This window comes from Natator depressus, chromosome 1, assembly GCF_965152275.1.
Source record: "Natator depressus isolate rNatDep1 chromosome 1, rNatDep2.hap1, whole genome shotgun sequence".
In the NCBI taxonomy this organism is placed as follows: domain Eukaryota; kingdom Metazoa; phylum Chordata; order Testudines; family Cheloniidae; genus Natator; species Natator depressus.
Window position 1 is genome coordinate 269,312,553 of NC_134234.1, and position 24,739 is coordinate 269,337,291.

At 49.3% G+C, this 24,739-nt stretch overlaps 1 protein-coding gene across 4 annotated transcripts in view; it reads left to right on the plus strand.

Moving 5' to 3' along the window:
• ATP2B1 (ATPase plasma membrane Ca2+ transporting 1) overlaps positions 1-24,739 on the plus strand; it is a 127,439-nt gene that overhangs the window by 43,652 nt on the left and 59,048 nt on the right. For all 4 annotated transcript variants that reach the window (XM_074941915.1, XM_074941918.1, XM_074941919.1 and 1 more), the window contains exon 2: positions 22,169-22,606. In XM_074941915.1, the coding sequence (XP_074798016.1) occupies positions 22,402-22,606 (205 nt within the window). In that variant the 5' untranslated portion in view covers positions 22,169-22,401. The remainder of the gene's footprint in view (positions 1-22,168; positions 22,607-24,739) is intronic.

Consider the following 24,739-nt stretch of genomic DNA (forward strand, 5'->3'; position numbering starts at 1 on the left):
TCCTTAATGGAGACTGACAAGAGATGAGAGCCTAACTTCTTACTCTTTGAAAGATAGCAAAAAGAAGAGGGTTTCAGCATAATAAGTCACTTAGCTAGGGCAACATATCTTGCAGGAGGACCAGGCTCAGTCTTGCTTTGCATCTCATCATTGTGTGGTCAAAAATTGACTCTCTCATATTTTTATTTTTTAGTGTGTAATTGCACTGTATTACAAATTCTTAATGAGCATATACACAATTTGATGCAACAAATGTTTGATGCCACAGGGATCTGAACTACAAGGCCTTCATCCATGCCTCTTACCTCCCTGATTGTACATCTACCATCCTCTCAACAAAAGTCAGAGTTGCTGCTCGTTATGCTGTAAAGGTGAATAAACAGAATTTACTTCTCTGCTGAGTCTCTGACAAGGATCCTTCATTGAAGGAGCCTGACAATAGCTTGTTTAATCAGAAGACTGTTTTGGTGATAGGAAACATATAAATGCCGTAGTGTTAACCAGAGTACCCTACATTTCTCTTATGCTTTAGAACAAGGGTCAGCAACCTATGGCACGCGTGCCAAAGACAGCACGAGAGCCGATTTTTTTAATGGCATGCTGCTGCCTGCTGAGTCCCAGCCACCGGCCCCGCTCAGCATGCTGCCGAACCCATGTTGGGACCCCGGCAGGCAGCATTGTGCCATTAAAAATCCTGCCCGCCCGGCCCACTCTTCTCTGCGGGAGCGCCCCCCCTCTCCCCCCCCGGCACGGCTGCTGCTGCAGAGCAGGCAAGCTTCCCCCCTCCCCCGCCTCTTCCCCCAGCATGCTGCGTTCCTGCCCTTCTTCCTCTCCCTCCCTGCTGCTGATCAGCTGATGGCCCTTGCGAGGGAGGGGGAGAAGTGGAGCCGCAGCGCGCGCGCCGCTCCGGGGAGGAGGCGGAGAAGAAGTGGGGGCGGGGCCTTGGAGAAAGGGGGTGGAATCAGGGCATATCCCCTCCAGCCCCTTGCTGTGAGCCTCTCTGGGCAGGGGGCTGGGAGCACCCCCACGAACCCAGCCCACACACCCAGCCTCATGCCCTGACTCCTGCACCCCACACACATACCCAGCCTCCTCACACCCATGTCCTGACTCTTGCATCCCCCACATTCCCACCCCCACATTCCCACCTACACCCCTTGCACCAAATGGGAGCTGCCTAGGTAAGCACTCCACACTCCACACCCCAACCCTGAGCCCCCTCCCTCATTCTAGCTCCAGGCCAGACCCTACACCCCAACCCCCAGCCTGCTCCTTCACCCCCAGCGCTGTGCTCAGTGCACTCCGACCCTCAGCTCAGTGCAGAGAGGGAGGAAGAGAATGGGCTAGAACCAGGGAGAAGGTAGGTACCCACTCTATGTGGGAAGGGCTGGGATCCCAGACGTGGGCTGAGCGGGGCCGGGGGACTGAACCCCAGACTGGCAGCGGGCTGAGCAGCTCAGCGGGCTGAGCAGCTCAGCCCGCTGCCGGTCTGGGGTTCTGGCTGCCAGCCCCTTGCTAGCCAGGGTCCCGGCCGCAGGCCCTACTCAGCCTGTAGCCGGCCTAGGTGAACAGAACCCCAGGCTGGCAGTGGGCTGAGCAGGCTGGTGGCGTAAGATCAGCATTTTAATTTAATTTTAAATGAAGTTTCTTAAACATTTTGAAAACCTTGTTTACTTTACATACGCCAATAGTTTAGTTATATAATATATAGATTTATAGAGAGACCTTCTAAAAAAACGTTAAAATGTATTACTGGCATGCGAAACCTTAAATTAACATGAATAAATGAAGACTCAGCACACCATTTCACTTCTGAAAGGTTGCTAACTCCTGCTTTAGAAGATAGTGTAACGCTTTCATATAACTTGTTTTATTACAAAAAGGGTTATAGCTTCAAAAAGATTCAAGTTTTTACGTTGACATATCTTGCAGTTTCTGTCAAAATATTGTGCCTGGCTAGAGCCTTCCGGTATCTGGGGGAAATCTTCTGAAAGATTCCCATGCAGAACTTCCTGTAATTTTAAATAATGTGCTTTTACACTACTTGATATAGGAAGTCTAGTTATGTCATGTTCTACACAGCATGCATCTCCGACCAGCTGACCACTCTTGCTTAGGGTTGTGGATTAAGTTAAAATACAGCACTTGGGCTAACGTTCCTGCAGGGCTGTTCATTTGAGATAAGTAGTACAATGTAGGCAACAAGAAATTTGTTAGAGGTGGAGTGAAAAGGCTCAGTAGGAAAATCCTCCACTACTTGAAACCTAACAGATTCAAGACGCATCAAACAAATATGGATGTTGGGAGATGAAAAACTTTAAGAGGAGCTGTCTCATCAGGTGTGGCCTGGGGAGAAAAATCTTTCATTGCTTTTAAAATTTCGGTGTCAGAGAATCTGATGATGAGAGTAGAATTAGTAATTTCAGTTTCTAGTGGCTGTCCTATTTTCAATCTTAGTTCCTCATCTCAATTTTTATGCCTTTTTTAAGAGAGGGCCAGTCTTATGTAGGCTGTAAACAACATATTTAAATAGAACATTTAACCCATGGTGACAATACGTATTTGGGGCAGTCAAAACAATTAAGATATCTCCTGTAGGGGGGAAAGTTTCTCCTCTCATAGCAAACAATCCAAATAATTTTATTTAGGATTGTAAAAGTCTCCAAATCAGACTTGACAGGCTAAAAAAAGATGAATTGTTAGTGATCATAAAGCCCTTGTAGAGCAGGTACTGGATGAGATCAGTGGAAGTTTTCTGAAGCTTCCTTAAATTAGACCTAATTTGAAAAACTCAAGCATATCATATAATGCAAAACTTTGGTGGCTTGAGTGTAGCATTAAACACTGTTTTAATACTTTGAGATATTTAAATCGGCCTTTCAAGAAATATCAGATCGTGGAGCAGTGTTTGAAATTTTTGAAAAGCTTACTTTCACAGTCATGGATAAAACTAAAAACTGCAGAAAAGTCCTATGAGTTTCTTTTCTCAGCATGTTGCTGTTTAATTGGTTCAAGAGGGAGATAAACAAAAGACCTTTTGTATGGGCAGTTCAGTGTCAAACTTCCATCCATTAATACTTAAAATAACTTTTTTGTAATATAATAGGAGGATTCTCTCCCTTTATTATTTCCTGCTCTGTCATAAATATAAAGGGAAGGGTAAACACTTTTAAAATTCCTCCTGGCCAGAGGAAAAACCCTTTCACCTGTAAAGGGTTAAGAAGCTAGGATAACCTCGCTGGCACCTGACCAAAATGACCAATGAGGAGACAAGATACTTTCAAAGCTGGAGGTGGGGAAGAACAAAGGCGCGCTCGCGCGCTCTCTCTCTCTCTCTGTGATGCTTTTGCTGGGAACAGAACAGGAATGGAGTCATAGGGTATGTCTACACTACGGAATTAGGTCGAATTTATAGAAGTCGGTTTTTTAGAAATCTGTTTTATATATTCGAGTGTGTGTGTCCCCACAGAAAATGCTCTAAGTGCATTAACTCGGCGGAGTGCTCCCACAGTACCGAGGCTAGAGTCGACTTCCGGAGCGTTGCACTGTGGGTGGCTATCCCACAGTTTCCGCAGTCTCCGCTGCCCATTGGAATTCTGGGTTGAGATCCCAGTGCCTGATGGGGCTAAAACATTGTCACGGGTGGTTCTGGGTACGTATCGTCAGGCCCCCGTTCCCTCCCTCCCTCCGTGAAAGCAAGGGCAGACTATCGTTTCACGCCTTTTTTCCTGAGTTACCTGTGCAGATGCTATACCACGGCAAGCATGGAGCCCGCCCAGGTAACCATCACCGTATGTCTCCTGGGTGTTGGCAGACACGGTACTGCATTGCTACACAGTAGCAGCAACCCATTGCCTTCTGGTAGCAGTCATCGTCATGTCCGAGGTGCTCCTGGCCATGTTGGCCAGGAGCGCCTGGGCAGACATGGGCGCAGGGACTAAATTTGGAGTGACTTGACCAGGTCATTCTCTTTAGTCCTGCAGTCAGTCCTATTGAACCGTCTTATGGTGAGCAGACAGGCGATATGGATTGCTAGCAGTCGTATTGTACCATCTTCTGCCGGGCAGGCAAGAGATGTGGATGGCATGCAGTCCTTCTGCACCGTCTGCTGCCAGCCAAAGATGTAAAAGATAGATGGAGTGTATCAAAACAAGAAATAGACCAGATTTGTTTTGTACTCATTTGCTTCCCCCCCTCCCCTGTCTAGGGGACTCATTCCTCTAGGTCACACTGTAGTCACTCACAGAGAAGGTGCAGCGAGGTAAATCTAGCCATGTATCAATCAGAGGCCAGACTAACCTCCTTGTTCCAATAAGAACAATAACTTAGGTGCACCATTTCTTATTGGAACCCTCCGTGAAGTCCTGCCTGAAATACTCCTTGATGTAAAGCCACCCCCTTTGTTGATTTTTAGCTCCCTGAAGCCAACCCTGTAAGCCGTGTTGTCAGTCGCCCCGCCCTCCGTCAGAGCAATGGCAGACAATCGTTCCGCGCCTTTTTTCTGTGCGGACGCCATACCAAGGCAAGCATGGAGGCCGCTCAGCTCACTTTGGCAATTAGGAGCACATTAAACACCACACGCATTATCCAGCAGTATATGCAGCACCAGAACCTGGCAGAGCGATACCGGGCGAGGAGGCGATGTCAGCGCGGTCACGTGAGTGATCAGGACATGGACACAGATTTCTCTGAAGGCATGGGTCCTGCCAACGCATGCATCATGGTGCTAATGAGGCAGGTTCATGCTGTGGAACGCCGATTCTGGGCTCGGGAAACAAGCACAGACTGGTGGGACCGATTAGTGTTGCAGGTCTGGGACGATTCCCAGTGGCTGCGAAACTTTCGCATGCGTAAGGGCACTTTCATGGAACTTTGTGACTTGCTTTTCCCTGCCCTGAAGCGCATGAATACCAAGATGAGAGCAGCCCTCACAGTTGAGAAGCGAGTGGCGATAGCCCTGTGGAAGCTTGCAATGCCAGACAGCTACCGGTCAGTTGGGAATCAATTTGGAGTGGGCAAATCTACTGTGGGGGCTGCTGTGATGCAAGTAGCCCACACAATCAAAGATCTGCTGATATCAAGGGCAGTGACCCTGGGAAATGTGCAGGTCATAGTGGATAGCTTTGCTGCAATGGGATTCCCTAACTGTGGTGGGGCCATAGATGGAACCCATATCCCTATCTTGGCACCAGAACACCAAGCCAGCGAGTACGTAAACCGCAAGGGGTACTTTTCAATAGTGCTGCAAGCTCTGGTGGATCACAAGGGACGTTTCACCAACATCAACGTGGGATGGCCGGGAAAGGTACATGACGCTCGCATCTTCAGGAACTCTGGTCTGTTTCAAAAGCTGCAGGAAGGGACTTTACTCCCAGACCAAAAAATAACTGTTGGGGACGTTGAAATGCCTATATGTATCCTTGGGGACCCAGCCTACCCCTTTAATGCCATGGCTCATGAAGCCGTACACAGGCAGCCTGGACAGTAGTCAGGAGCTGTTCAGCTACAGGCTGAACAAGTGCAGAATGGTAGTAGAATGTGCATTTGGACGTTTAAAGGCGCGCTGGCGCAGTTTACTGACTCGCTTAGACCTCAGCGAAACCAATATTCCCACTGTTATTACTGCTTTCTGTGTGCTCCACAATATCTGAGAGAGTAAGGGGGAGACGTTTTATGGTGGGGTGGGAGGTTGAGGCAAATCGCCTGGCTGCTGGTTACGCGCAGCCAGACACCAGGGCGGTTAGAGCACGGGAGGGCGCGGTACGCATCAGAGAAGCTTTGAAAACCAGTTTCATGACTGGCCAGGCTACGGTGTGAAAGTTCTTTGTTTCTCCTTGATGAAACCCCCCGCCCCCTGGTTCATTCTACTTCCCTGTAAGCTAGCCACCCTCCCCTCCTCCCTTTGATCATTGCTTGCAGAGGCAATAAAGTCATTGTTGCTTCACATTCATGCATTCTTTATTCATTCATCACAGAAATAGGGGGACGACTACCAAGGTACCCCAGGAGGGGTGGTGGAGGATGGAAGGAAAATGCCACACAGCACTTTAAAAGTTTACAACTTTAAAATTTATTCAATGCCAGCCGCCTTTTTTTGGGCAGTCCTCTGTGGCAGAGTGGCTGGTTGGCCGGAGGACCCCCCCACCGCGTTCTTGGGCATCTGGGTGTGGAGGCTATGGAACTTGGGGAGGAGGGCGGTTGGTTACACAGGGGCTGTAGTGGCAGTCTGTGCTCCAGCTGCCTTTGCTGCAGCTCAACCATACACTGGAGCATACTGGTTTGGTCCTCCAGCAGCCTCAGTATTGAATCCTGCCTCCTCTCATCACGCTGCCGCCACATTTGAGCTTCAGCCCTGTCTTCAGCCTGCCACTTACTCTCTTCAGCCCACCACCTCTCCTCCCGGTCATTTTGTGCTTTCCTGCACTGTGACATTATTTGCCTCCACGCATTCGTCTGTGCTCTCAGTGTGGGAGGACAGCATGAGCTCAGAAAACATTTCAGGGTGCGTTTTTTCTTTCTTTCTAATCTTCACTAGCCTCTGGGAAGGAGAAGATCTTGTGATCATTGAAACACATGCAGCTGGTGGAGGGAAAAAAAAAAAGGGACAGCGGTATTTAAAAAGACACATTTTATAAAACAGTGGCTACACTCTCTTTCAGGGTAAACCTTGCTGTTAACATTACATACATAGCACATGTGCTTTCGTTACAAGGTCGCATTTTGCCTCCCCCCACGCGTGGCTACCCCCTCAACCCTCCCCCCTCCCCGTGGCTAACAGCGGGGAACATTTCTGTTCAGCCACAGGCAAACAGCCCAGCAGGAACGGGCTCCTCTGAGTGTCCGCTGAAGAAAAGCACCCTATTTCAACCAGGTGATCATGAATGATATCACTCTCCTGAGGATAACACAGAGAGATAAAGAACGGATGTTGCTTGAACGCCAGCAAACATACACTGCAATGCTTTGTTGTACAATGATTCCCGAGTGCGTGTTACTGGCCTGGAGTGGTAAAGTGTCCTACCATGAAGGACGCAATAAGTCTGCCCTCCCCAGAAACCTTTTGCAAAGGCTTTGGGAGTACATCCAGAAGAGCCGCGAATGCCGGGGCAAAGTAATCCTTTCACATGCTTGCTTTTAAACCATGTATAGTATTTTAAAAGGTACACTCACCGGAGGTCCCTTCTCCGCCTGCTGGGTCCAGGAGGCAGCCTTGGGTGGGTTCGGGGGGTACTGGCTCCAGGTCCAGGGTGAGAAACAGTTTCTCTGCTTGCTTGCTGTGAGCTATCTACAACCTCCTCATCATCATCTTTTTCTTTGTCCCCAAAATCAGCTTCCGTGTTGCCTCCATCTCCATTGAAGGAGTCAAACAACACGGCTGGGGTAGTGGTGGCTGAACCCCCTAAAATGGCATGTAGCTCATCATAGAAGCGGCACGTTTGGGGCTCTGACCCGGAGCGGCCATTCGCCTCTTTGATTTTCTGGTAGGCTTGCCTCAGCTCCTTAAGTTTCACGCGGCACTGGTTCGGGTCCCTGTTACGGCCTCTGTCCTTCATGCCCTGGGAGATTTTGACACAGGTTTTGGCATTTCGAAAACTGGAACGGAGTTCTGATAGCATGGATTCCTCTCCCCGTACAGCGATCAGATCCCGTACCTCCCGTTCGGTCCATGCTGGAGCTCTTTTGTGATTCTGAGACTCCATCATGGTCACCTCTGCTGATGAGCTCTGCATGGTCACCTGCAGCTTGCCATGCTGGCCAAACAGGAAATAAGATTCAAAAGTTCGCAGTTCTTTTGCTGTCTACCTGGCCAGCGCATCTGAGTTGAGAGTGCTGTCCAGAGCGGTCACAATGGAGCACTCTGGGATAGCTCCCGGAGGCCAATACCGTCGAATTATGTCCACAGTACCCCAAATTCGACCCGGCAAGGCCGATTTAAGCGCTAATCCACTTGTCGGGTGGAGTAAGGAAATCGATTTTAAGAGCCCTTTAAGTCGAAATAAAGGGCTTCATCGTGTGGACGGGTGCAGGTTTACATCGATTTAATGCTGCTAAATTCGACCTAAAGTCCTAGTGTAGACCAGGGCTTAGAACTTAGTAAGTAATCTAGCTAGATATGCGTTAGATTCTGGTTGTTTAAATGGCTGAGAAAATAAGCGGTGCTGAATGGAATGTATATTCCTGTTTTTGTGTCTTTTTGTAACTTAAGGTTTTGCCTAGGGGATTTTCTGTTTTGAATCTAATTACCCTGTAAGGTATTTACCATCCTGATTTTACAGAGGTGATTCTTTTTCTTCAATTAAAATTCTTCTTTTAAGAACCTGATTGTTTTTTCATTGTTCTTAAGATCCAAGGGTTTGGGTCTGTGTTCACCTATGCAAATTGGTGAGGATTTTTATCAAGCCTTCCCCAGGAAAGGGGGTGTAGGGTTTGGGGAGGATTTTGGCGGGGAAGATATTTCCAAGTGGGCTCTTTCCCGGTTATATATTTGTTAGATGCTTGGTGGTGGCAGCAATAAAGTCCCAGGGCAAAAGGTAAAATAGTTTGTACCTTGGGGAAGTTTTAACCTAAGCTGGTAAAAATAAGCTTAGGGGTTTTTCATGCAGGTCCCCACATCTGTACCCTAGAGTTCAGAGTGGGGAAGGAACCTTTACATGCTCTTATTCATAGATTGAAGAATAAACACAGGGCCTCCAGGTCTCTCCAGTCTGTTTTGCAACATAGCCTTATATTAATATATGGGAATATTTTGAAAGAACTACTTAAATCCTCTATCAGTTTGGTCCTTTACCATACTCAGGTTTAGAACTTCTGAATTTTAGGGGAATGTTAACAAGATTTGATCTTCCTTGGTAAGTTAGTAGGCATTTAAGGTAATATCCTCTTCATCAGCTGTTTAAACCTGGACACACTAAATTGGGGGAGAGGAGAACACTATGAATACATTAATCTCTAGAGCCCCTGTCTTCTGTAGTAACGTTAAATATATAGTGGTCTAATAGTTTCTGATGTCTTGATTTCTCAAACGATCTGTTAAAGCAGTTTACCAGTTGGAACTTAGGAGTCTTAACCGGTGATGTTACCAGCAGGAGGTGGTCCGAGGGTGTCAGCCTCTGCAGACACCAGCAGTTTCTGGTCTTCCATGCTGCCACCAGGCGAAGGTCTTGGAGCAACAGCCAATTCACATTATTTTCAGTAAAAGGAACGCTTACGAATGAGCTTCTGTTACAAGCTAGGTAACAGAGTAGAACATCTGAAACTATTTAAATGTGCTATCAAATTATTCTTTGACAGATCAAAAGATTTCAGGACCTCTGACTTTTATTCTAAGGGACCCAGGAGACATAGGTCCTGTCTACTCTAGGAAATTAGGTCGGTATAACTACATTGCTCAGGGGTGTTAAAAAAAAAAAAATACACACCCCTGAATGATGCATTTAAATCAACCAAACCCCTGGTGTAGATCGTGCTAGTTCTGTCAAACTTGCTACTGCGTCTCCAGGATGTGGGTTACCTACACTGATGGGAGACGCTCTTCTGTCGGTGTAGATAGTATCTTCACTGAAGTACTGCAGTGGTGCCACTGCATTGTTTTTTTGGGGTGTGTGTGTGTGTGGGGGGGGGGGTTTAAAGTGTAGACAAGCCCATAGTAATGAAGCCTTATGTTGGTAGAGCCTGTCCTCCTTTCCATTGCAGGGCTGGAGGTATATTAAATGAAAAACTTATCTATTGAAAATACATGTCCACTAAAGCTGCTTTCTGGGAGACTTTTAGCTATGCTAGTTAAGCTCACTCCTTTTAAGCTGTTCATTCCACTGTCCACTCTCAAGCAAGTTGCACACACAGAAGCAATGTCTACAAAAGGGGCAGCAGCATCATTTCATCAAAATTACCTAATCCAAGCACTTTTTTCGTTACTCCAACTAGGAATATTTTCACCCCCCCCCCCTTTTTTTTTTTTTTTTCAGATTTCCTCTGCTTTTTATGCCAACTTGTAACCTCTCCAGGAACCTTTTAAGGCTCCTGGTATCAGTTTAGTTTAGACTCCTCAATTTTGTATAAATCTGAATCCAAATTTTGCTTTTTATAAACAATGTTATGTAACTTGCCACATTGGACCCCGTTATTCTACACTCTAATTGCAAAACACAGGCCTTTGTACAACAGTTCAGCCCCAAAACTCTTCTAATTAGAAAAGAGATCACCTTTTTCTTTTTTTAAAAAAACCTACATACAATTTTAGACTTTGATAACTTTTTGAAAATTAGTCACAGGGATGAAAGTTTTGGTGACATTGTTCTCCTAAATAGCATAATTCCAGCAAAGCAACTCTTCATCTTCTCCCTCCCCAGAGGAAGTGTGTTATGAGAGTGACTCAACTATTTATTTATACAGCAATGTATAGTGTGGTAGGAGCTTCATGGAACAAAACAGTACCTGCTCTGAGGATCTCAACCTAATTTGTACACAAGTAACTTTAAAAAAAAAAAAAAAAAGTACCTCGATATAAAAATCCTGTTTGACACCAGCTATCTTAAAATTAATCTGTGAGACTTGAAAATGCTTGGAGATGGTAAGTGAATTCAAATATCTGGAGACAGTTCTTACCAGAATGCAAACTGTGGGTTCATAGACTTGTTGGTTCTTTGAGCTAATTAGATTAAGTCAGCGGCTTTCCTGAGATAATCACTTTGGGAGTCTTTTCCCATAATAAAGCTGGGCTGCTGATAATGTGCAGTTAAAGGTCAACTTCTTTGCAAAGAAGTGCATCAGCTAAGGCTTAAAACCTATAAGTAACTTTGAACTATTGTAATAGTTCATAATCTAACTCACAGTTGCAAAGGATGTCTAACTGGTGAAACTGACATTTGAAGGTCCATGAAGTGTTTGAGTAAACTGACCACCATGTGAGTGAGATCTGGTCCTGTCTTGGGGGGGGGGCCGGGGTGTTTACTTTCAACTTGGCATATTGCTCTTACTGAAAGATTTTGTTAAATACATATGAAAAACATCTACCTGCATTCTAATTGTATGCTCAAATAAGTTAAATATGATTTCAGTGGTGAGGAATTACTTGTCAAGATATTTTAGCTAAAATTCCAATGGTATGTCATGAGGTTTGTCTCCAGTGTGTGTTTTGTTGTTGTTGTTGTTGTTGCATATTCGCTTACTTGCATCCTGTCTTGCAAAATATATGCTTATCCCCCATCTGCCTACTGTGGGGTTCTTGAACTGTCATCAAAACCTTTTAACACTGGTCATTGTCTAACCCGTTACTGGAGTAGGTGGACCTCAGTTCTGATCCTGTAGGGCAATTCCTTTAATCCTGTTTTATGGAAGTAACACTTAGACTGTCCAAAACTGACCTCTCATTGGGTATCCAAAGTGTGAGTCTTAATTGGATAGCTTCTTCCTTTCATTAGAAAATAGCAGTTAGAGCTTTGCTTACACACACTTATATGAAAAATGTAGACTCCATCATGAAGGAAGGGGGGAGGCTTTACTTGTATTGAGTTATTTTAACGGGTCTAGCTGCCTGAGAAGCTGTAATTCTGTCTCAAGCACATGAATTTGAATGCAGCTTGTTCTGTAGTGACTGTCAGTATCTTGATGGTGATTTGAACTTGTGATTTAAGTTTGCCTTATTGAGATGCTTATAATAATAAAGCCTCCAGCTTTGGCCCTCAGAGGCTAATTACTAAGCATAGAGACTGAATTACTAGCTGACCTGTACTGATAGTCCCTCTAGGTAATTGCTGAAGGCCATGTAGGGAACTTCATGCTTCTAGTACTCTGTATTCCTTTTTGCGAGTAGATAAATGAATCAGTTTCTAGGGCTGGGAGACAAAGTTCCTGCTCTACCTTGGTGGGTCTTGCGCTTATTGGCAGATTTGCTCGCCTTGCAGCTTCACAGCAGCCCTCAGCTTGGCCGTTTTTCTGAACCCACAGTCCGGGTCGACTCCTCCTGTGTCTGACCAGGAGTTGGGAGGATTTTGGGGGGAACTCAGGCCTGCCCTCTACTCTGGGTTCCAGCCCAGGGCCCTGTGGAAGGCAGCTGTCTAGAGCGCCTCCTGGAACAGCTGTGCGACAGCTACAACTCCCTGGGCTACTTCCCCATGGCCTCCTCCCAACCTCTTCTTTATCCTCACCATAGGACCTTCCTCCTGGTGTCTGATAATGTTTGTACACATCAGTCCTCCAACAGTCCGCATTCTCACTCTCAGCTCCTCACATGCACACCACAAACTGAAGTGAGCTCCTTTTTAAAACCCAGGTGCCCTGATTAGCCTTCCTTAATTGAGTCTAGCAGCTTCTTGATTGGCTACAGGTGTTCTAATCAGCCTGTCTTAATTGTCTCCAGAAGGTTCCTGATTGTTCTGGAACCTTCCCTGCTCCCTTACCCAGGGAAAAGGGACCTCCTTCGCTTGCTGCTCAACTATCTGCTTTCTACTTTCTCCTAAAGCCCCCTGGCCTGGGCTTTCCTTACTTTTTGACCCTGCTTCAGGTCCCCCCCCCCCCCCCCCGACCGGGCCAGACGCTTTTTCTTTGTTTTGGTTTTTTTTGCTGTTCTTTGCTGCCGTTCGAGTGCTGGTTTGCTGCCAGCCCCCCCATGGCTGCCCTCAGACGCTGCTACTGCTTTACCTGAAACCCCGGGGGGGGGGGGGACTGCCAACCCGCTCCCCGGAGGAGGGGAGTGGAAGCCCCCAGACCCAGCCGTTTGCTGTTTTTGTGGACCCGTAATTAATCGACAGGTTGTTTTTTTTCTTCTTATCTGCTTGGCATTTCTGGAATGCTCCACAAAGCCCGGAAGAGAAGACAGCCGACAGAGACATCACCCAGGGAAGCTACAAATCATTGTGGAGGGGGCCGTAAGACTGAGTAACTTTTGTACTGTGGGGGGAGTTTGACTGTGTTTTAACTGCGTTTGTAGGGGCACAGGGGGTGTGGCACGGAGCTGCCCCCCGATCCATCGGTGCCCCCCCCAACACTACTACAACCGTCACAGCCCCCCCGCCGTCGGTCCCTGCTGGCAACTTGCCATCTGCCTCTGGATTCAGCTGCTTGCTCTGAATTCCGCCATCCAGACCAGACACAAGAGCCGACCAAAGGAGACTCTTTGGACGGACGCGCGTGGGTCCACGTCCCTCCCCCCTACCCCCCCCGGACTGCCCACCACACAGTTTGCCCCTACTACCTGACCCCAACTCCTGTTTCCTCCCCCTGTCCAGTCTGACCCATTTAGCCCCCCTCCCACTGCCTGCAGCCCAGCAGGGAGAAGTGGTTAATCTGCCTCCCCCTTCCTTCTGGTGCCTCCCCGTCTCTCCCTCCTCACAATGGCAGGGAATGAGAGGGGTGAGGCCCCTCCAACAACCTCAGCTGCCCCTCCTCCACCTACCCCCCTGCCCAACCCCCAAGCCCCCCCCCCCCCACACTGCTGCCAAAACACCTGCCACCGCCCCCACTGGGGCATCAGCAGCAGGAGGTACTGGGGCGACTACTGCCGCTGCTACGCCCAGAGCGCCGCCCCCCCCCCACCCAGTTGGCCGGAAAGGCCAGGGTGTGAAGAAGGGAAAGGGCCCCGCTACAACCACCAGGCCCTCCATGGCGGGGCCGACTCCACCGCTGTGGCCTCATCATCGACCATGGCGTCCCTCCCCGCTGTTCCCTCCACCAGCTCTGCGAGCGTCTCTCCCCCGGCCCCCAGGGCATATGCCCGGGCGGTAGCAGCCCCCCCACCCGGCCTGCCGTCTCATCATCTCGCCCACCCACCGCCTCCGCTACCATCAATAGCGGCCGGGGCCCCTTTCCCACCATGACCAGGAAGCACGGCGTCCATTGCCTCCTGGTGCCCGCCTCGCCCCAGGTGGAGACATACGTGCAGGCGTTGGCGAGGGTGGTAGGACCCACGGCTATTGTGGCGGCCTCCAAAATATACGGGAAGGTCGTCTTTTTCTTAGCATCGGAGGCCGCTGCCCAGGAGGCGGTGGAGAAGGGCCTGGCGGTGGGGGGGGGGGGTGTTCGTTCCCCTGGAACCGCTAGAGGACCTGGGCGTCCGCCTAGTCCTGACTTCCGTCCCTCCTTTTTTTTACCCAATGCCGCCCTGTTACCCGCTCTCTCCACCCTGGGGAAACCCGTTTCTGTCATCAGCCCTCTCCCGTTTAGGCTGCAAGGACCCCACCCTCCGTCACGTCCTTTCGTTCCGCCGGCAAGTGCAGCTTCTACCACCGCCGGCGGCGCGTGACGGAGAGGCGCTTGAGGGGTCCTTCCTAGTCCCATACCAGAGAGCCCGCTATCGGGTCTACTATTCCACAGGAGAGGCCCGGTGCTACCTCTGCCGATCAGCGGGGCATGTCCGAAGAGACTGCCCTTTGGCCGGGCGGGGAGGGGCACCCGAGACCCAGCAGGACATGGGCCCCGTCGTTGCCGACGCCCCTGGCCTCCTGGCACCTGAAACCACCTCTCCTCCTGCTCGATCCACTGCTGTTCCCGCCTGGGCCCAAGAGACACCTCCCCTACACTGCCCAGACAAGCGAGGGGGCCCCGCCCTTGCTGTTAACAATCCAGCAGAGCCTATGGAGGAGGGTGCAGCAAAGATATTACCGGGCATAGGAGAGGGCCCGCTCCAAGGAGAATCCTCCCCACCATGCTGCCTCATCATTACCCCCCCCGAGCCCCTGAACCATCGCCTCTGCCCCCCCGACACGACCCCTGCAAACCAGCCCCCAGACGATGCTACGGAGGGCTGGACCCTAGTCCAGGGAAAGCGAGGCAAGTGGAAGGCTCGCGCTCCGCTGCACCCATCCAATGCGGAGGCCCTCCAGAAGACCAGGAAGGGGGGCACTGACACTGAGCTTTCAGCTATGCCCACGCGTGAGATCCATCTGCCGGTGTCGGGAGGGGAAGACAAAATAGCACTGGAAGGTAGGATCTCCCCTCCACGGGAGACCCTCCCCTCCAAGACCCTTGAGGAAGCCCTTCTGCCCGAATATCACCCAACCCCCCCGCGAACCCCAAAACGACCGTCGTAGCGGGCGCCAGAGGGGAGACCCCCGGGGTGGCAGAAGACGACCTCTCCTCCATGTATGAGGAGATCGAGGCCCTAGGTTTGACCCCGGTCACCCAGGGAGAGGATGACCTACTGGCGGCTGGCCTCGATCTGGGCAACCTCACCCCTGTCCCCATGCTCCCTCCCCCTAACCGCCTTCCTGGGCGGGCATCCTACAGAAGGTAGTCCACTACCTGATGCCGTGGCTGCCACATCCACCACAGAGCCTGCGCCTAGCATCACTGGGAGCCCCCTCCCCACCCCCTTAACCCTCGAATCTGTTCAGGAGGCGCCACCTCTTAGCTGCTTGCCTCCCAAAGCCCAGAGCCTTGCCTCGGCCCCTGCCCCCACCCCTGTCCCTGCCCAGTCCACCTCCTCCTGCAATGCTATTGCTGCCCCTGGGGTTATTTCTTTCCCTTTTTTTGCGGATCCCCCCCAAGGGGCAGCCTTTGCATTTTCCTGCCACGACCCATTAGGAGCTGCAATTTTCCCTCCGCCGTCCCCTTCTACCCCAAGGCTTGAGATGGACCTAATAACTTTAGCCTGTCAGACACCCCATCGGTGGTCTGCACCCTGCCTGCCCGCCTCAGCGGACCACGAGGCTGCACCAAGAGCCCCACCAGGGAATAACAGGGAAATCGCAACCCCGCCTCCCCCATGAGCTGCGAAAAGCACTGCAGGAGTTTTTAGAAGACATCCGTGGCTCCCGCAATAGGGTACAGCTAGCTGTCCAGCTATGGGGGGACTTTGATCAAATCCTCCAGGCCACAAGGGCCCTTATAAAGGAGGGTAGAGGGAAAGGAAGGCACGGTGCCGCGGCCTACGGGTGGGCCCGCAGCTTCCGTGATGATTTAATCACTTACGGGATGGGTCACGGATTGTTGCGCGACCCACCGGGGGCCGCGAACACCCCCGCCAACAAGGAACCCCCAGCCCTCTGCATGACGCCTCTCATTATTGCAACTTTGAACACCAGGGGCCGTAGGATGACTCTCCACAGGTCCCAGGTGCTCTCTTACCTTCGGGAAGGGGGGTACTCTGTGGTTTTCCTGCAGGAGACCCATACGGATCCGACCGCAGAGGACAGCTGGCGGCTGGAGTGGGGGGACGGGGTCTACTTTAGCCACTTCACGATTCGACAAGCTGGAGTGGGGACCCTGTTCTCCCCCAACCTACGGCCTGAGGTGCTAGGGGTCACTGAGGCCGTGCCGGGCCACCTGCTGCATCTCCGAGTCCATATGGAGGGGCTCGTGGTCAACCTCGTTAACATCTATGCCCCGACAATGAGCCCGAAGCGGCCGCAATTCTATCAGCGGGTGTCCGACTTCCTCGGCACCCTAGATTCTCACGAGTGCCTAGTCCTGGGAGGGGACTTTAACACCACCCTAGAGGAGCAGGACCACTCGGGGGCCGAGCTGAGCCCGGCCGCCGTGAACATTCTCCGAGAAATAGTCGAACATCACACCCAAGTGGACGTCTGGTGTGACCACCACCCAGATGACACTTCCATGTTCACCTTTGTCCGGGTGGAGGCCCATCAGTCACACCACTCTCGGTTGAACCGTATTTATTTATCCCGTTTCCGTCTTTCACAAGCCCACTCCTCCAACATTCGGCCGGCCCCATTTTCCGACCATCATCTAGCCACCATAACAGCCTCCCTCCGTGCAGAGAGGCCGGGTCGGCCTATTGGCATTTTAACAACAGCCTGTTGGAAGATGAGGGCTTCGTGGCGTCCTTCCGGGAGTTTTGGCTGGCCTGGCGAGAGCAGTGGTGTGCCTTTCCCTCGGCGCGGCAATAGTGGGATCTAGGGAAGGTGCGCGCCAAGCTCTTCTGCCGTGACTACACCTGGGGCACCAGCTGACGTAGAAATGCAGCGATAGAGCAGTTGGAACGGGAGGTCTTAGAGATGGAGAGGCGTCTGGCCACCAGCCCCGAGGACCGGTTCCTCTGCGGAGCGTGCCGGGAGAAGCGGGAGGAGCTCCGGGCCCTCGAGGACCATCGGGCCCGAGGTGCCTTTGTTCGATCCCACATCCACCTCCTTCGGGAGATGGATCGCGGCTCCCGGTTCTTCTACGCCCTGGAGAAAACGAGGGGGGCCAAGAAACACTTCACCCGCCTTCTAGCAGAAGACGGCACCTCCCTCACGGATCCGGTGGAGATGTGTGGGAGGGCCCGTGACTTCTACACAAGCGTTTTCTCCCCGGATCCGACCGATCCTGGCGCTTGCGGGGTGCTCTGGGAGGAACTCACCACGGTCAGCGTGGGCGACCGAGGCCGACTAGAGCTGCCTCTCACCCTGGCCGAGTTCTCGGAAGCCCTCCGTCGCATGCCCACCAATAAATCTCCGGGCATGGACGGGCTGACCGTGGAGTTCTACCGCGCGTTCTGGGACATCCTTGGCCCAGACCTAGCCACTCTCTGGGCCGAGTCTTTGTAGGGCGGGGTCCTCCCTCTTTCATGCAGGCGAGCGGTGCTCGCCTTGTTGCCGAAGAAGGGGGACCTCTGTGATTTACGAAACTGGTGTCCTGTCTCGCTCCTTAGCACGGACTACAAAATCGTAGCGATAGCAATCTTGCTGCGGCTAGGGTCCGTGATGGCGGACGTGATCCACCCAGACCAGACCTACACTGTCCCAGGCTACAGCATTTTTGACAACCTATTTCTAGTCCAAGACCTTTTGGAACTCGGGACTAGAGACGGTCTGTCGTTCGCCCTCCTGTCTCTTGATCAGGAGAAGGCGTTCGATAGAGTGGACCATGGGTACCTCCTGGGCACTCTGCAGGTGTTTGGATTCGGACCTCAGTTTGTGAGTTTCTCCAGGTGCTGTATGCTTCCGCGAAGTGTCTGTTTAGGCTCAACTGGGCCCTGACCGAACCGGTCAGCTTCGGGCGAGGAGTACGGCAGGGGTGCCCCCTCTCGGGCCAGCTGTACGCTCTTGCGATCGAGCCCTTCCTCTGCCTCCTCCGCAGAAGGTTGACAGGGTTGGTGCTGCGGGAGCCAGAGCTGCGGCTGGTCCTGTTGGCGTACGCCGATGACATGCTCCTCGTGGTTCAGGACCCGGGCGACTTGGCGCGGGTGGAGGCTTGCCAGGCCATCTATTCGGCAGCCTTCTCCGCCCGAGTCAACTGGGTCAAGAGCTCTGGCTTAGCGGTGCGGGACTGGCGGCATGTGAGCTCCCTCCCACCTGCACTTCAGACCATCCGTTGGAGCGCGGGTCCACTGCCCTACCTAGGCATTTACCTTTCTGCCACGCACCCTTCTCCGCCGGAGAACTGGCAAAATTTAGAAGGTGGCGTGATAGAGCGGCTCCGGAAATGGACGAGGCTACTCCAAAGTCTCTCCCTCCGAGGGAGAGCACCGGTGCTTAACCAACTAGTCCTGTCCATGCTCTGGTACCGGCTCAACACCCTGGTCCCGGTCCCGGATTTCCTGACCATCCTCCAGACATCGAGTCTAGAGTTCTTTTGGTCAGGAATGCACTGGGCCCCTGCTGGGGTTCTTCATCTACCCCTGAAGGAAGGAGGGCAGGGCCTGAAGTGTCTGCACACTCAGGTCCGTGTCTTCCACCTCCAGGCCCTGCAGAGGCTCCTTTATAGTGCAGGTAGTTCGACGTAGAGCATATTGGCGCATGCCTTCCTGCGCCGCTTCCAAGGGCTCCGATATGACCGGCAGCTCTTTTATCTTTGTCCGAGAGGTTTTCCGCGAGACCTCTCCGGGCTGCCGGTCTTCTACCAGGACCTTCTCCGGACCTGGAAACTGTTTTCAACGACCAGGTCCGTGGCGGCCGCCGTGGGAGCAGATCTCCTCGCGGAGCCCCTGCTACACAACCCCCAGCTCCGTGTGCAGGTGGCGGAGTCCCGCTGGGTGCGCCAGAGTTTGGTCCTGGAGGAAGTCACGAGAGTCGGAGACCTCCTGGACTACGACTGGGGAGACTGGCTGGATCCCCTGACACTCGCTCGGCGCATGGGGCTCTCCAGACCTCGTACCCCCCGGTGCGTACTTCAGGAGGTGAAGGCCACCTTGACGCCCGCTGCTCGGGCTTATGTCAACCGAGCCCTGCGCGAGGGCGCACCCCGCCCACCCTCTACCCCAGGCCTGCTGGACCTTTCAATTGGGCCCCTACCCCGTAGATCCCAACAAACCGCTCACCCTTTCGCTGCGAGCCGGCTGCATGAACTGCAGCTGGTCAGCTTTCAAGTCGCGCCACGGAAATATTTATACACACTCACGCTTCACACCCTTCACACCCACACCCTGGTGTCCCGCCCCGATACAAAGTGGCGGGACCTCCTGCCACCTTTGGAGGGTGAGCAACCCCGGTGGGCCAGCCTGTATTCCACCTTGGTCCCGAGGCCCGTCGGGGACATTAGTTGGTGGCTCCTTCACGGAGCTGTGAGCACGGGCGTGTTTTTGACGCGGTTCACCCCCATCCCGGATACTTGCCCTTTTTGCAACGTGAGGGAAACCCTGGCGCACGTATGTTTAGAGTGTGCCAGGCTGCAGCCCTTTTTCCGGCTCCTCACGAATATTTCATTACGCTTTTGGCTACACTTTTTTCCCCTCACCTTTTTATCTACACACTCCCCATCCGTGGCCCCACAAAATCGCGAGATCTCCTGGTTAACCTCCTCCTAGCCCTAGCTAAAACAGCCATTTATAAAACCAGAGACGGGAGGTTGGCTAATAAAGCGTCCTGCGATTGTAGGGCCGTTTTCCGATCCTCAGTACATTCACGTATCTGGGCAGAGTTCCTCTGGGCAGCGTCCACCGACTCCGTGGGCGCTGTCCGAGGTTCTCTGCTCGGTAACCCCGTCTGGTTCCCTCCGTCTGACCCTTTTGATTGAGGGGAAGAGCGAGAGGCCCCAGCCGTTGCCACTGTGGATACCATCATTACTGTCACCTAGGAGGGGTCCTATCACACGTGGTGTACGTCCTCCTCACCCCCAAACCGCCCACCCCACAGCCGTGCCCATCTTGTCGGGCACTCTCAGGAGAGGAATAATCGGTGACACTGGGCGTGGCACTAGGTAACTCGAGGGGGTGGAAGACCATGAGTGTCGAGGAAGCCCCCCCCGCTCTAGACCACCAGGTAACTCAGGAGGGTGGAAGACCACGAGTGTCGAGGAAGCCCCCCTGCTCTGGGCCCAGGCTAGCCTGAACACTTCTCCCTCCTGAAGGCTGCTGTGTTATACCTTGTGTTTGCTTTTGTTTTGTTGCATAGTTTTGATTTATTTTTTTTTGGTGATTCTTTGTAAGTGTTACACAAGTAAAATTCTTTTGTTTCAAAAAAAAAAAAAAAAATTACTCTCATGTAGTCATCTGGCCCGACCTTGGCACAGCTGTCAGTCTGGTACTTTTTGTCAGCATTGTGTAAATATTCTTAGTTCTCATCTCCAGCAGTTTTAAAATATCACTTAGCTTAGCTGCAAGTAGGCTGAAACTTACATTGATTCTAACACAATCTTGCATTGAAATGATTGAAAGACTTCTTTTATATTTCAGAAGAAAATATTCTCATTTAACACTGTGCTGTACATGTGACTCCACATTGCAGAAACAGCCAACTTTGCCTTTCTGTTCTCTAGTGTTCACCAGCAGTAAAACCATATCTCACCCTTAGAAGCAAGTTTTGGGAATTAAAACACTTGAGAAAGATAGGATACAAACTAGGCCAAATAGCTGGACCTAAGATGCCATCCTGGGAATAGGAGTGACCTGGGTTTTTTGCTCTTGGATTGTGACCTTGGACAAATCACATTGCAGTGGAGAAACTGAGGCGAAGGGATAATGATGGTTGTTTGCTTGCTTTTTGAAAAGCACTCTGAGTTGGATAAAAAGTGTAATGTAAGAGTACACTATTTTTGTCATTCCATTATTTATTGTAATTATAGTACTGAACATTTAAAGCAGGCTCAGAGGGCTTATTCAGATCTGGTTTCTTAAAATGCAGTTTGTTTCAGGTCTGAGATCTAGTTGAAGTTCACCTTTTTCTGGGTACCTGGAACAAAGGCCATATCAGAGGTTTAAAATTATCTTGATACTGTGCCTTAAGTCTAGATGTTTACTTTTCAGTTGCAGTATCTTTGCATCAAAGGAAGTAACAACTTGTGTAAATACCTGAGACTTTAAAAAAAAAAAAAAATGGTGGGGAGGAAGCTATATTCAATGCACTGTGAGCAAGCAAGCAGACTATTTTGGATCAAGTGAATGTATAAACTGGCCTGCTCAGAGAAAGCGCTTTATGGTATTCCACAGAAAACATACGTTTGTAACCAAAACCTACTCTCCGGGTGAACTAGAGCTAAGATCCTTCAGAGGCTGGTAGCTTGAGATTTGTCTGAATAGTAATACAGTATTACCTGAGCACTGAAGGGATCAAACTTCAGAAGGATGCCCAGTGGGGGTGTGGAGGTGAAGGCCAGGTTATCTGACTAGTTGTGGAAGGAAGAAGCCTTGTTAAGTCATAGGCTTCCTCTGAGAAGTCTACGAAGCCCTCGATTCCAGGACCTGAGCAAGTTTTTACACACTCCCATTACTGTGTTAAGAGTGAGGTATCTTTCATGAATGCAAACATATGGGTACTGTGGAAACTTTTTTTGATGCTTCTGTAGCTGTTGGTTTTTTATTAGAGTACCATCCAGAGGCCACGGTAAGATGGAACTCAGTATTGCTGGGTACTGTGTGTATATATAGAAAGAGGCAAGCCCAGCTCTGAGGAGTTTACTAACATAAGAAACAAATGGGTGTAACAAATGGAAGGAGTGCAAGAAGGATTGAGGGTAGTGGGTACCAAGAATGTGTAAGCCAGGAAAGCTTTTGTGCCTTTGTGCCTATTTCACAGATCTGAACGGTTCTCACTTATGTCGTGAGTCTCTAATCTCTTTGACCAGATGACTGGCTATTACTGTTGACAATTTATGGTAGGCATCAAGGTAGACATGGGTCTTAGGGATTAAAAGGACACAGTTGAAGCTTTATACATCTAAATACTGCATCAGTGTAACTTACACTTTTTGCTATTTTGATGTAACTTTGCTTAACTAAAGAAGATCTTCCAATATAGTGTCTAAGAGGCTTGAAAATACAGCTATAAATAATGGCTTTAATATTCTTTTTCCCTAGATTGTACACCTCATATGACTAACTTGAAGAAAAGGAACTCACCATGGGACGACATTCAAGATTCTTCTCTGGAAAGGGTTACTGATGTCACGCTCTTCTATTTGGGTGATGTGTATCTACTCATCTGACTGTCTTCATATCTAAAGGACTTACTTTACTTTTGCAAGTACCTCAAGTCAAAATTTTTGTTCCTTTCTGGAAACTGTTTCCTCATACTAAGGACTGCATACATCATGGGTGATATGGCTAACAACTCAGTTGCATACAGTGGTGTAAAAAATTCTGTAAAAGAATCTAATCATGGAGATTTTGGAATCTCACTTGAAGAGCTCCGTGCCCTTATGGAACTGCGATCTACAGATGCAGTGCATAAAATCCAAGAATGTTATGGAGATGTCTATGCTATCTGTACAAGATTGAAAACTTCACCAAATGAAGGTAAGTGTATTGTGGTAGCATGTGTCCAGAAGATCTTTATTTAAATTAGATCAGTTATTTTGACTCTGAATGTGGTTATAAATAATTAAATAGAATGCTAGCTTGTGCTTACTGTTGTAAGAATAGAATTATGATCATGTATCATGGTAGTGAATAGCAAGGTTTGTTAACTAGACCAACTTTTGTAACTGATATAAAATTACACAGTCACATATTTCAAGATTTCAGAAACAATATCCTGATTCTCAGTTACACAAATCTGTTCCTTAGCATTGAAATAAACTTTGCCAAATTTATCTCTAATTGCACTTTGAGAACCTTCAAACTTGTTTCTAGCTTGTATGGTAAGTTACGGATCATAAACAACCCATGTGAACCCTGTTTCATAAACTAGTGGTGGTTATGCTGGAAAAGAACTCCAGGCTTGGCCTGTATATGTTCGAAAGCTGTGCTTACCATCTAAATTGATGTATTGCTACCCAGCTACACTTTGGCAATATGAGCTCATCTGTTCTCCAAGATGGAGGAGGGGTAATGTTTTAATGCATGGACCTCTTCTATTGCAGTGTAAACAATGAATGTTTTCAGTTAAATTTTACATTTTTGAAAAAACTTGTGTGTTAAAACCCTTGGAAATTGAAGGATCTGAAACACAGCATTTATTAGTTTGTCTTCATAGTTTGAAAAAAGAGCTTAACAGAGTATCTTGTCTAAATGAGGGAATTATGACTGTAAATTGTTCTGGTTTTTACATTTTTTTTTCTTGTCTAATTCGTTGTTGTTGAATCCTGATGAGAAGCCCATTTGCTGCTCAGGCAAAATGGAGTAATCTCGTCAGGATTGACTTGACCTGCTCTAAGTTTGAAGACAACTGTTTTCCAGCATATTTACATGTTGTTGTAAATAGAATTGTCAGAAACTTTTATATTTAACAGTACTTCAGATCTGTTCACTGCAAATTGCTTGCTCACCAGTGTGAAAGTGATAAAGCACCATGAAAAACTTAATGGATGAATGTTGCAACTTTATAAAACAGACACATGAGGCTTACCATAAAATTACATATCTCTGAGCTACTTTTGTCCATCAGGTTTTTTTGCTGATTTGCATATTCTACAAAACCATCATTGACTATATCATTCAGTACTCTAATAAAGTATCCTGAATTACCCAGGAATATTGGAACAAGAACATCAGATGTTTTGGTGTTGAACGTCAGGGGTGGATGTTTCCTACTCTTCTCCTGTGCTAGCAGAGGATTGGAATATTCCAAGCCAGAGTACAACATGAGTAGTAGACCAAACAGGAGATAAACTTGAGGATGTACAGAGGATGAAACTCTGTAGGTGAGGACGAGAACAGCTATAAATATCTTAGACAATATACCATTTAGCATGAGTAAGAGCACATGCAGTGGAGACAAAGTTGTGTAGACCACTGCAACAGATGAAAAGATCACTCGATATCATTTGTGTCTTAAATTCAGATACTGGTGAAAAGTTGTTGTACAACCATTTATTTGTTCTATGAAAGGAAAGGTAGCATTGTAGAAATAGAAACTTGAATGGTAATAAAAATTGTGCCTTAAACAAGATACTTCTTGCACACTGTGATAAATGTATCTTAATGACTAATTCCAATTTTCATTATTTTTTGTGATCGGAGTAAATCTTTAATAAAGGGTAGGGATATCATGAACACAACCATGGCTGGTAGGGCAAACTTAACAAGTTTGAAACTAGTTGTCAGGAGTTGCTTGTCTGGCACAAGATTGGGATTTACCATGTGTGCCCAAACAGGCTGTTCAAGCACCAGTTCACTACCTGGTTCTTTTAGTGAGCTGATCTCTTTGACCTTCACCTGGACCTACTGTTTTATCTTGCTTTCCCCATTGGGGAATTCTTTGTCACTCCACTGGCAATGAAGTGAAACTTATTAGTGATATAAATTGTGGAGTCTCTTGTGGTATTTCTTTACTGCATAGTTAATCTACATGATTAGTATCCTAGTTTTGCTGTGGGGATACTTGCACTTTACCCGCATTAGTTTCTGCACTTGCCCATGAGTCTGGGAGCATACTCCATGATTCCCTGTGCTGAAACACTTGGTTTCTTTCCATGTCATTTTGTGTCA